The following is a 13,240-nucleotide window of genomic DNA, read 5'->3' as shown; positions in this document are numbered from 1 at the left end:
GAGACTGAAGAAAAAAGACCCACTACTCACTGCACCCATTAGAAGCAGTAACATGCACCTATAAAACAAATTGTAAACCCTGATGCCTGGTCTCCCGCCAGAGCCTACTGATACTTAACTCTGCGTTTCTCCATCCGAAATGGCCAGAGTCAGAAATAGAGACAGCTGTGAAAGGCCTGTCCCAGAACCCATTTTCCTTCTCATTCCACAGCCCTGAGGAAGAATGTGGGCTTGGGTTTTTCAGGCCAGGGTTGACATTAACTCTTCAAAACACTGGGTGTTTTAACTTGACCTTGACCACACAGGAGGGAGCCTTTTACAGACGGGCCACGGCAGAAACAAGCACACATGGACAGCTATGTTTAGAGACTAGAATCATTCTTAGCCATTGGCTCTAGCACAGGTCACTGTTGTCACTGGCTGGTGGAATTATTAAAAATGATAGCCACCTTTCCCCTTTTCTCCTTTGTCTGGTGTGCCTGGAGCCTGGGTACCTGGTCCAGATTGTGTTCTGTGTTCAGATGCTCTCTGTACAGCATGGAGACATCAGGTCTGCACTGGTTTGGTAATATCCAGGGAGGAAGAGGAAACATCTGAAGTTATTTTTACTTCTGCAGGTCCTCTGGCTGGACGGGGGGGGGGTGGGGGGGGATCAAGTATTGTCTGGAGCCCTTAGGACTTTTTTTTTTTTTTTTTTTTTTTTTTTTTTTTTGCATGGCCTCATTTCCGTCTTCCGGTTGCTAGGAAAGGGAGTTAAGAATGAGAAACTTGTGTTTACAATACTGGCCCATCCTGTGCAGAACAAGGCTCTCTTCAAAAGAGTCCCATTTAGTTCACTCACTGTACTCTGGATGCCCTCATTTCTTCTGGACCAAATCACCCTCCCTTGAATATTTCCAAAGTGAGTATTTACTCGGTTAAGTCATAAAAATACCCCTTTCGTTTAAACACTGCATCATGCCTTTAAAATCTCCACAGGGACACCCAGGAAAACCCAAGTACTAGTTTTTGTAGTTGGAACCACCTCTTGGAGTCTCCGCTCCAAGCCTCAGATTGGAAGTATTTTGCGCGGTTCTTCCCTGTCCTCTTTAAGCCCCACATCACTTCTGCAAATAGGTGTTGGAGTACTAGACAGTTTAAAAGTCACTCCATTTAGTAATACCTTGGTGTGGTCATAACACATCTACTGGCCTGTTCTATTGGTCTTTGTTCTTTGAGCCACAATACAGAACAAAGGCCAAAGGGCACACAGTCTTGCCTGTATTCCATAATTAAACACACCTCCTTGGGTTGTTTCAGCATATTAAAATCTGAAACGGTTTACCATACTCTTTAGAAGGTGGCTTGCAATACATCTACCAAAAAAAAAAAAAAAAAAAAAAAAAAAAACCTGAGGAAATTAGAATACAAGTCACCTCGAGCAGTTTTCATCCACTCTAGGGCAAAGGTTTAAAGCTGGAGACCAGGTCTCCAGATTCCAGGTTCTGCGGGCGTGGAGAAAAAGTCAGCACCTTATTCCTGAACCATTAGGCTGTTTAGAGCAAGGTTTCATTTAGCTCACAAGGAAGTAAAGGCAATTTGTCAAAGGCAAACTCTGAGAAAAACAAAAACAACCGGCTTGAGAGAAAGTCTGTCTGCTGTGCTTCATTTGAAACTCTCTGAACGGTAGTACTAATGAAAAAAAATCACGCAGCCAGACTGGGGCTCTGCTGCAAATCTAGCCCACCTCCATAAAAGCCAACACAGGCAAGCTCCATCATTTTCTCAGGAAATGTCTTGAAATAACTTCTGAGGGCACATCTGTTAACCATTTGACACTCAGTTCCTCAGGACTTGGGCTCTTCTGTTGTGGGGGGGTGCTGCCTCTCAGGGCACCCCTCTGACCATCTGCTGCAATCTGCTTGCCAAGATGGCACCGGGTACTCCATTAATTCCACCCTTATGGTCAGCAAATTATCCCGCAGAGGACTAGCCTGCAGTCCAGATGGAAGCAGAATTAGACCTCTTAGAGCCGCTGATAGGTTTACATTCTGAGAGCTGCAGCCCACTGAGCTCTTATTTTCCCCCATCCCCTCAGCAAACAGAATTGTGCGGGGTTAAAAAAAAAAGTAACTTGAGACTGGGCATCCTGCCTTCTCCAGAGCCTGATTTTTTTTTCCCTACTCGAATGCGTCACATATGCCAGCCCCACGAATCTTTTGGTAATGGATGGCCTAGGCTGCATTCCTCCGAATCACCAGCCACAGCTTGAAACAACCCCCGACTCTCGAGAATGAACCCATTTGTGACCACGTTGGGTGTAAAAAGCCTCACTGAAAGCAAAACCGGATGGGGCGATACTTCCCCCCCCCCCTTCAGTGCTGATTAATGACTTAGGCAGGGTTTCCCTTCTAGTTAATTGGCATAATCTGGGAACAGAATAAACTTCAGTATTCGTCATTCTCCTAATCTATTAGATCCTCCCAAGTTCCACTTGTGTCAGAAGTTATATTACCCCGGGTTGCGGGGAGCTCAGTGAGGTTGTGCCACTTTCCGGGGTCGCGTATCAACAGGGATGCTGATTCTGAGTTTATTTCCCCAGCATCACTCCTCACACCAAAGGCCATGCGCTGAAATGACTCGCAGAGACAGAAAACCACACCAACAGGGTGGGCTGTTGCTCTGGGAGCAACCCTTAAGAAGGATCAAAGGCTCTCAGCTACTGACATTGGAGGAGGGGACAGGGACGTAGGGTGGGGAATTAGTTCAAGACGCGTCGCCTCTCTTTAAAAAAAAAAAAAAAAAGCCACAGGCCTGGAGACTTGCTTCCTTCCTTTCCCCAGCCCACGGACTCTTCCTCCCTCGCCAAGGGCGTGGGCATCTGGTGGGGCTTTTCAGGAACCGCGTCCAACCACACAGCAGGAAAGCGATGAGTTCCTAGTTGGAACCCCACGTGCAACGGGGGTTGGGGTTAGCTAAGAAGCAACCCCGACTTAGCCCACCCAGGCTCAGAGATTTCCAGAGTTTAAAACAGACAAACGCAACAAAAGAATCGAACTCTCAAACAGTGCTAAGGAAACATTTTCCCTAAGTACAGTTAAAAGTCTATACAGTCCCTTAAATAATGCACTCTTAGGGAGATAAAGCTGATTTGGGACTTGTAGGACGACAAGTAGAGATGGAACGGCCCCCAAAGGGTTGCTCGCCCCGAGGACCCGAGAACAGTTTTTAGAAACTGTGTGAATCTAAGTCACCCGGACGCCAGTCCCCAGGCAATACATGGACGAGGGACATGACCTGATGTTAAAACCCCCTCCAAACCCTGACCCAAGCTGCTTAAGCACACGCGTTCTACTACCGAAAGCCTGGGGCGCCTCCTCTGCAAGCGAATCAATACACACAATCACAACACGGAGTCGGCAAGACGGGGTGACAAATTCTCCTCCGCCGGTCCCCTCAGCAGTTGACCCCAGCCAGACTAGTCCGACAACAAGGCACAAGTCCATCTTACGTGTTAGGATCATGGTGTCCGGCTCGTCTCTACACATTAAGGTAGGCGCGGGGCGGCGGGAGGGCACTGGGAACGTCGAGGCTGCCCGAAGTAATCGAGATCCCACGTCGGGACCCACGGTGGCACCTGGGACGCGAGCCCTCGCGGTCGTCAGCACATCCTGGTTCGCAGCCTCCTTACCCTTCGCCCCAGCTCGGGCAAAACCGTGGGGTTTTGATTTGCTGCCTTGAAGGGAGCGCTCTCAGGGAGCGGGGTCACGGAGCTGGGGAGCCGCGGCTCCAGCAACTAGGACGCACAGCCATGGCCCGGGCTGGAGCGCACCGCCCTCCACCCAAACGCTGCAGCGCTTTGCTCTCCGCGCGCCCTAGGGGCTGCGCCTTCCTACTGAGCACGCCCCCACGGGCGGGACCCACGCTGCGGCCTCGGGCTGTGCTCTGACTCCACCCACCGTACTTCAGGCCCCGCCCAGGTCCGGCCCCACGCCTACTTCTCCCTTTCCTGGGAATGTTTTCCCAGGGTCTGCACTTTTGCGGCGGCGGGAAGCGCCTAAAAGTCGCCAACTACTGGTCTCTGGGGTAAAGGCAAAAGCTTGGAGGCGTTAGCGGGGTGCAGAGGTCCGGGCCTTGTGCTCAATTTTCCCTCTATCTTTTTCCTGCGTGGTTTTGTGTACGCGCAGCCTCTCGTTCCGGTTGGCGTCTCAAAAAACTTGCGCTGGTGGTAGGGGTAGTGCGGAGGTAAAGATAGAGCTCTTGATCAGAAAATGGGGAAAAGAAGTACCTAGTCTTTGGGGCACCCATTTCTCGCTAGACTGCAAGAGTAAAGAGGACATGTGGGGATTAAACACAGTTATGGAACTTTTCCCCAGCACGTGGGAGAGTCAGAAAAACGTGTGCGCGGCCCGGTCCCGTGTATTTCTAACCGATATTTGGGTGTTCACAGCTCCTAGAATTGCTCATGGACTGGCCCCAGCCTGCAGATTTATGATCTCTAGTGGTGATAATTTCCCCCCAAAGACTCAAATGATTCTCAGGTAGCTTAGCTGCAGGCTCCTTATGTCATAAGAAGCCCCGTTTTGAAACTTTCGACAGAATATAATCAGGGTAAGGTGTTTAAAAGTCCACATCAATTTTCATGAGAATTTACTCTGGAGTAATCTGGTGCTTTATGTGTGTTGCCTTAACTGATGGAAATGCTTTCATTCAGCACCAAGAGAGTGTTTATTAAGGGCAAAATGGTTTCTCTGCTGGAGTATGCAACAGCCAGCGCCAGCAAAAAAGATCCACAACCCTGTTTCTTCTGGAGTTGGCTTCTTCCCAGGGAAGCTATACAATAAGCAGAATGGTGGAAAACTCGTAGTCCATTTAGAAACTACAATAGGCAATATGAGGACTGGGGTTGAGTTTATTCTTAAACACAGAGAAATATATTCTCTTATAATTCAAAATGGATTTCATAGTCATGTGCTAGCTTACAAACAAATGTCTCTCCACTTATTACAGTGGTACCCTAACTTACCATACCAGAATCCCTCACTTTGGAGGGTATATTCAGCCTCTATTCAGCAGATATGTGTTGCTAGGGCATTTACCTGTAGGCAAATTCTGGAGACCCAGAGGCAGTGTAGGGTGCATGTGGCCCCTGCCTGCCGGGCGATTACAGAATGTTGGGAAGCAAGGAGGTGACTGGAAATGAGGTTCTGTTGAGGACCCAGGGATGAAGACCTTGATAGCCCAGGAAAATGGAGTTGTCCTGCTAGAGGAACTTTGAACACATCCACAATTAGCATCCCCTCCTGGTGCTCACATCTCTGAATGCACAAGAGCCCCATTCTAAATCATATATAATTGGCATGTAACTGTACACATTCTCCCAGATACTTTTTAAATAATTATTAGAGTATTGATAACATTTAGAATATGAAATACGATGTAAACACTATGCAGATTTGCCTGTGTTCAGTACAGACACAATTTTTTTCCTCCAAATATTTTCTTTTTGCATTACCAGCTATTGAGTTTAGGGTAGAGCTAGTCACGTGCTCCATCATTGAGCTACATCCTTATCCCCACCACCTACTTTTAATTTAAAAAATGATTATTATTACTATTACTACTATTATCACTGTGTGTGGTGTGTAGACGGGTACACACACATGCACGGTGCTGTGTGGAGGTTTGAGAACAACTTTATGTTTATTCTCTATCTACATGAGTTTGAAGAATCAAATTCAAGTCATCAGGCTTGCCTGGTGTCTTGGTTTGCTTCTCTGTTGCTTCAATAAAAAACCGACCCCCCCCCCAAAAAAAAAAAACAAAAAAAACAAAAACAAAAACAAAAACCCCCAAAACAAAAAACAACTAAAGGGAAGAAAGCATTTATTTCATCTTGCAGCTTATCAAGAGAGGAAACAAAGGCAGGAACATAGAAACAGGAACTAAAGTGGAGGCCATGGACAATGTTGTATACTGGCTTGCCCGTGGCTTGCTCAGCCTGCATGATTACATAGTCCAAGAACACCTGCCCAGTAGTGGCAATGTGGCAATACCCACCGTAATCTGAGCCCTCCTGCATCAATCACCAATCAAGAAAATGCCTTGAGGCTGGAGAGATGGCTCAGTGGTTAAGAGCACTGACTGCTCTTCCACAGGTCCTGAGTTCTAATCCCAGCAACCACATGGTGGCTCACAACCATCTGTAATGAGATCTGATGCCCTCTCCTGGTGCATCTGAGGACAGCCTCAGTGGACTTATATAGGCTAGCCAATCTCATGGAGGCAGTTTCTCTTCTTAGATAACTGTAGCTTGTGTTAATAAATGCCTGTAACCACTGAACTATTGGCTCCCCATCACTTCATAACCTTCTCCATAAGTCGCCCAGGCTGGCCTTGAACTCACTTAGTTAGCCTTAACAGATTTTGAACTTCTGATTCTCCTGCCCGTACCTCTCAGGTAATTGGGATCATGGGCCTAAGCCACCTGGCCCTGAATGTTTTCCATCAGTGGCAATCTGAATCCTTGGACCAGGAAGCTGTAGATTTGGTAGCCCACTACCTTATTAAATGGCACACCAAATATGAACAAGGAAGTCCTATCTAAACTGTTTAGAAGAAAATGAAAGCAGTGCAAAGCCTCTATTATAACCGTTTTTTTTTTTTTTTTTTTTTTTTTTTTTTTTGCCAAGAGGAGTTCAAGAGGAGCTCTTGAGAGGTGGGGGGGGAGGGAGGGCTGGCAAAGCCATCAGGAGTATGGACAGACAATGCTGTTTACAGGACGAAGGAGGATCCCCAAGCCAGCTCACTTATCATTCCACTCCTCACCACGGGCTTCATTTGTCTGTCTAGGGCAGATGCCCTTAAAGTGCATTCACTGTGATTTGGTCTTAGGCCCTGGACTCTGAAAGGCAGGCTTTGCTGTGCAGTGAAGAGCATTTTCCCCGAGCTGGCGCTCATGTTCACTGAAAGCATTCTGTTGAGAATCGATGTCCCCTGTAAGAGCTGGGAGAGGTCCCAAGGGCCAGGATCACTCTGTGCAAGTATGAAGACCTGCTTAGGATCCCCAGCATCCTGGTCAAAAGTCAGAAAAGGGGAGCATTTTAGTAACCACAGCACTGGGAAACTGGAGAATTCCTGGAGCTTGCTGGTTCTAACCAGTCTAACCAGATCAGCGAGCTCTCCTTCCAGTAAGGTAGAAAATAACTGGGGAAGACACTTGCCACTGACCTCTGACCTTTGACCTCCGGACAGTTATACAAGTGTCTGTACACACACTCCTATGTACACATATATCACATGCACAAAGAAAAGATTCTGCCACACATTAGATTGGGTGTTGTAGAGGTAGATTGTTGTCATTAAACGGTTGATTCCTAGTTATGAAGTTTTAAAACATTAAGACCTTTTATAACAGCCCGTCCTGTTCACCTCAATCTCTAGGTAGGTTTGTTTCGTAAGAACTGCGGAATTACTAAAGAAAGAAAACCCTCATAGCTAGCTCCCATACTGCATAGCCGGCTAAGAGAGGCATTCTTTATGAAGGCGGGTTCCTGCTCTACCTTAATGATTGAAATAAGGTATTAATGATGTTGTCCAAGGACACCCCCATCCATTCATCCCACCACCACTTGATAGAAATGAAACACAATCTGAGTCTCAAGTGTGATGCTAGTAAGTGAGGGAATCCTCAGTGGGATACTGTAAACTGGGTTGCCTTGGAGAGGAGTGCTGCCAGGGGAGAGACAGACATCTTGGCCTTTAGGAGCACATGCTGCCCTTGTGGAGAACCTGAGTTGGGTTCCCAGCAGCCCACATCTGGCAGGTCATACCCACCTGCAAATCCACCTCCTGGAGATTCAACGCCTCTGTTTTCAGAGGACACTTGCACATCTTCCCCCAGCCAGTATTTTAATAACACACACTATGAAATCTTAATCAAAAGTGAGTCTTAAGAAAAGAGAGGGGATGGAGACATGGCTCAGCAGTTCAGACTGTGCTTCCGGAAGTCCTGAGTTCAATTCCCAGCAACCACATGGTGGCTCACAACCATCTGTAATGGGATCCAATGCCCTCTTCTGGTCTGTTTGAAGACAGAGATACATGTGTACTTACATACATAAAATAAATAAATAAATCTTAATTTAAAAAAAGAAGAAGAAGAAGAGAGAGGGCATGGGGAGGGTAGAGAGAGGGGGGCTGTTGGTCTAGGACTTGCTGTTTGGCATGTGCCAACAGAACAACCCCAGTGCACTGGGTAAAATGTCAAAGGCTCTCTCTCCTATTTCGCCCTCCATTTTCTTTGCTTTTTTGCTATGCCGATAACCAATCCAACTGCTTCTATGGCCAGGTAAGCTCTCTAGCACTGAGCTACACCACCAGTGCCCCTATGTATGTTTATGTCAAAGCTCCCACCGTTTATCTGCTAGAAAGTAATTAAAAAAAATAATCTAGAGCCATCCTCAACAATTTCAACTTTGGGTTTCATTTCTCCCTGGGGCAATTAGTTTAAACCTCTGGTCTAGTGATAGAAGCCAAATAATCTCTGGAAATTTCTTTGCCTCCCTGAGGACCAGTGGACTCCTCTGTGCTTGGAAAATGTTGTAATGTAATTTGTGCTCAATGGAACATTGTGAAATGACTGGAGAATAATTTTGATTTGTAATGCTCAAAGGAAATATGACAAAGGGAAAATATTGAAAATAATGTTGTTAGCGGTTTTCAATTAAGGGGCGTAATTCAATTGGAAACCCAATGGCTATCCCGAAATTTTCATTTATTCTGTAGCTTTAGTGACCCCAGTTTGGGATCTTCCTTACTCCTTCTCCTAACTGACATTTTGCTCAAGATACTTCCGAAACAAAAGAGCTAAAAGGTTTATGCTTTTAAAATTTAGCCAGGAGTAGCGGCCCTGTTCAGCTAGATTTGGACAATTCACAATCAGAGTAGGGGGAAGGCGAACTTATTCTTCTGGAAACATCTTTACATTATTAATGAGTGGTACAGAGAGACTCGATTCTTGCACACATGATGGAAATAGAGTTTTTTTGGATAACCGCTTAAACCAAAGTGTGGACCAACCTAGGATGTGACATCTGCCATCCAAATGTATTTATTACAGCCAGGAAAAGGTAATGGGAAACGAAGGTGGGTGTCAAGAGGGGATCTGGAGAAGATCCTTGGGAGTGAAGTAGGGACAGACTTGAAGAGACCCGTGGAAGTCTTTCTTTTTCTGTCTTCCCATTCTCTTCCCTGTTCTACGGAGATAGTAGAGATTGAAGCTGGACAAGCCACAGCAACAACCTACTCTTAAGCTGTATCTTTAGTTTTCTTTTCATGTGAAACAAAGGTGGGGAAAAGGCATGGTCTCCTAGCAAGATGGCCCCTGAACTTGGGCTCCCGTTGCTCCGCCCTCCTGAGCGGAACTGAATGCTCACTCCACTAAAGGTCTGGGTGCTCTGAATTCTTGATCTGGATCTAATACTTCAGTGAGCAGGCTTTCCCAGGATACTTAGCATATTCACAGTAGAATTTATTTGGAAGTCTAGTTTATCCAAAGGCTCAGCTGTGGCTTAGCCTAAGGCCTCACTGCTCGAAATGGCAGAGATGAGAACCCAACAGTGACACTCAGGCCCACGCCTCTGCTACACCCCGATTTCACTTGATCTTTGCCAAGATGAATGTGGTTCTTTCATGTGGCCTCTGGCAACACAAAAATCAAGGAAGCGGCAAACAAAAATTGCAATCGTTTTTTTTTTTAATCCATGTGAGCAACTAGGCTGCTCCCCCGCTGCATTAGCCAAGTTAACTGCAGGCTTTGTTGTCTATTTTATTAGCATCCTCTGATTTTAATTCTTTTTGAGCTTGTCGAACACAATTCTTTAACTGCTGGGGATGGGCTATGCCATTTTAGAAGCTAGTGGTATTTTATCTTTGTTATTTAACAGGGATTAAAGCGTTCATTGTGAAGAGTTCCGAAAATATGGAAACATGTAAATGAAAAAAAAAAAAAAGAAGCTCAATAATTAAGCAACGAAAGATTACGTCATTATGCAAATATGTACTTATCTATTAAGTCTGGATCTCATGCAGCCCAGGCTGTCCTTGAACTCAGTATGTAGCAAAAGATGACTTTAGACTTCTTACCTCCCTGCCTCCACGTTACAAGTAAGGAGATCACAGGCATGAGCCACCATGCCAGGCTCGGGCAGTGCTGTGCTCAGACACCAGCTTTATATGCTAAGACCAACTGAGCTCCACCTCTAGTCCCTACCGAGGAAGATTTCCATTCACTTAACAGAGCTGATGAGTATGCTCTACTGTAGCTGCATTATACCCATCCTATGGGCATATCAAGCAGTTAAGCAAGGCTGAGCTTTTTATTTTTTCACCACTATCTTGAATAGGCATTCTTAAATAAGATAAATTTAATTAAGAGCAAAGATAATAATTTCATAGGTGAATTCACTTACTTTGAATCGTGAGAGCAAATGATACTGGGACATTTGTTCTTTACTGTCTGTCTGTCTATCTATCTATCTATCTATCATCTATCATTTACCTACCTATTGTCTACTACCTACCTGTCTACCTACCTAGTATCATCTGTCTTTCTACACTGTCTTTCAGAAAGGTTCTGTCTCTCTTAGCATTTTTCAGAGTTTGAATGTACTTGCTTCTTGCATGATTATTTCAATCACTATTGTTAGAGTATTGATAAGCAAAAAAAAAAAAAAAAAAAAAAAAAAAAAAAAAGGTTCCCCATCCTTTCTATCTCTTTGATTACTGAATTTGCTCACACTTGAATAGCACTCAAGTTACATAACAAAATTTGTCAGCATACCCACTTCTAGGTGGAGAGTTCCTTAGCTTAAGAATGAGTTTGTTGTCCTATGGCCAGAACCACTTTTCTATCTTTAGAATATTTCCTTTTCTCAAACTGAAATTCTGTTCCTATTCAACATTGACTCCCGGTTCTCTTTTATACCCCCTGATAGCAACCATTCAGATGATCTTTTGTTGAATTTGACTCTACCTCATACTTCATATAAGTGATAGAAGGAATATAACATTTTCTATTCATATTTTTAAACCAGCTATACAAATAAATACATATGCACATATATTGAGTAGGCGTAGTGATATGAATGAAAATGGTCCCACAGGCTTAGTGGGAGTGTCACTATTAGGAGGTGTGGTCTTGTTGGAATAGGTAGCTTTGTTGGAGGAAATGCATTACCAGAGGTTGGTTTCAGATGCTCAATCCAGGCCCCATGTCTCTCTGTCTTGTTGCTGCCTGTCCATTTGGTTGGAGAACTCTCAGCTGCTTCTCCAGAACGATGTCTGCCTGCGTGCTGCCATGCTTTCTGTTCTGTGAACTAATAAAAAATGCACCATCCTACCCTAACCACGGCTGCTATCTGGCCCCATCAGCCTGGTCACCTCCATGACCTCCCAGCACCCACGGTGTCACCTCAGGTCACCAGCAGGCCTGTTCCTTCTCATCTTGTAAAGACTCTCTGACCCGATGCTACAGAAACTCTCCACCCGACTTGATAAGTTCTCCTGGTGGGTTGCTGAAATGCCAGCCACACACATCCAAATTCCCATGGCTGGTTGGGTGCCCCACCACCGTACCTTGCTCTGGAACTTAGTTGAGTCACAGAGTTATGTCGTCCGGTGGCAGATCTGCCATTTAAAGTGGGAACCTCTTGTTTGCTACATCTTGTCCTCCCAACTCTCCCCATCTAAAAGCAAGTCACTTTTCCCTGCCTCTTCTCTTCCCCTCTCCAACCCGGAAGTCCCGCCCACTCCTCGCCCAGTGATTGGTCCCCTGAAATCTTTAGTCATTAGAGGAAGGTCCTGCCACATGATGATAATGGACTAAACCTCTGAACTCTCTTGCTTAGTCAGGGTTTCTATTGCTGCACAGAACAGGAAAGGTCTATTTACCTTACACTTCCACATTGCTGTTCATCACCAAAGAAAGTCAGGACTGGAACTCAAGCAGGTCAGGAAGCAGGAGCTGATGCAGAGGCCATGGAGGGATGTTACTTACTGGCTTGCTTCTCCTGGCTTGCTCAGCTTGCTTTCTTGTAGAACCCAAGAGTACCAGCCCAGGGATGGCACCACCCACAATGGGTCACTAATGGAGAAAATGCCTTACAGCTGGATCTCATGGAGGCCTTTCCTCAAGGGAGGCTCTTTTGTGCTAACTCCAGCTTGTGTCAAGTTGACACACAAAATCAGCCAGTTTACTTGCTGTTACGGACCTTCTCTTGGGAACCGTAAGTCCAAACAAACTTTTCTTCTCCAAGACTCTTTTATGGATGGTGTTTTATCACACAACTAACTCATGTGGGTGGCTTGCATAAAGTGAAGCCTCCATACTCAACAGCTATGGGAGACAGGGAATAAGTCCAAGAACAAGTGTTGAGAAACTTTCTGATTTTCAGATTTTCCATAAGTGCTAAGAGAGTGTGTATGTTCATATCTACCTCATAATAAATGAGTCCCAGAACACGAGTATTTCCAATAACCAATTACAATGCTAATAATTTCAGGCTTAATCTCTTATCACCTTATGTGAAGAAAGAACTATTTATATGCTTGCCTCTAAATGTTCACTTTTAAAAATCAACATTCAAATGTCCTCTGGACCATCTATAAAATAAAACTGTCCACCCCAACTCTAAAAGTCTGAAGCAGAACCCTCTTGTGTTTGTTTCTGCTGTGAGGGTGTTTTATGTTCACTTCTATTATAATATGCTGGCCTTTCTCCTGACAGACTGGCCGTACAAGAAAGCTGTTGTGGGGTTGGTGGGGCAGTGTCATGAAAGATAATGAAGAGAACAGCCTTTGCTGATCACTGTAACATGTTGGCCCTTACGATGTTGCTGGAGACCCCTCCGCAGCTCCGGGTCATTAACTTACTTTAATAGTCAACGGGAGACTCAGGCTATGGCAGGTCCCCAGCTTGGCCCTTCGTGCGTAACTAACTCCCTTAATTATCTCTTACGGATGCAGGTGAATTAAGCTGGATTAAGCTGCATTTTGGGAAACTGCAAGGCAGCAAATTATCCATTTTCAAAAGGAGATCTGGTAACAGGACTCAAGACCCTTGAAAGACTGACATTGGAGAATTGCTCAGGAGAGACAGAACAAGATTGTGCCCCATTCGTGTGGCTATTCTGTCACGGAACAAACGCTACTTTCCTGTTCTTTTTTTCTTTTCTTTTCTTTCTTTTCTTTTCTTTTTTTT

General features: G+C 45.2%; 1 protein-coding gene across 4 annotated transcripts in view; it reads right to left on the bottom strand.

Moving 5' to 3' along the window:
- DLC1 (DLC1 Rho GTPase activating protein) overlaps nucleotides 1–13,240 on the bottom strand; it is a gene marked incomplete at its 5' end in the record, with an annotated part of 374,393 nt that overhangs the window by 40,792 nt on the left and 320,361 nt on the right. Inside the window, one exon of one of the 4 annotated variants that reach the window (XM_080929015.1) lies at nucleotides 3,491–3,821. The exons of the other annotated variants lie outside the window; for them this stretch is intronic. Within the exon in view, the coding sequence (XP_080785141.1) occupies nucleotides 3,491–3,527 (37 nt within the window). Of the gene's footprint in view, nucleotides 1–3,490; nucleotides 3,822–13,240 lie in introns of those variants that run through there. 4 annotated transcript variants of the gene reach the window in all.

Source organism: Micromys minutus (assembly GCF_963924665.1).
Source record: "Micromys minutus genome assembly, chromosome: 14".
Lineage (NCBI taxonomy): Eukaryota > Metazoa > Chordata > Mammalia > Rodentia > Muridae > Micromys > Micromys minutus.
This window is presented reverse-complemented; position numbering and strand designations above follow the sequence as displayed.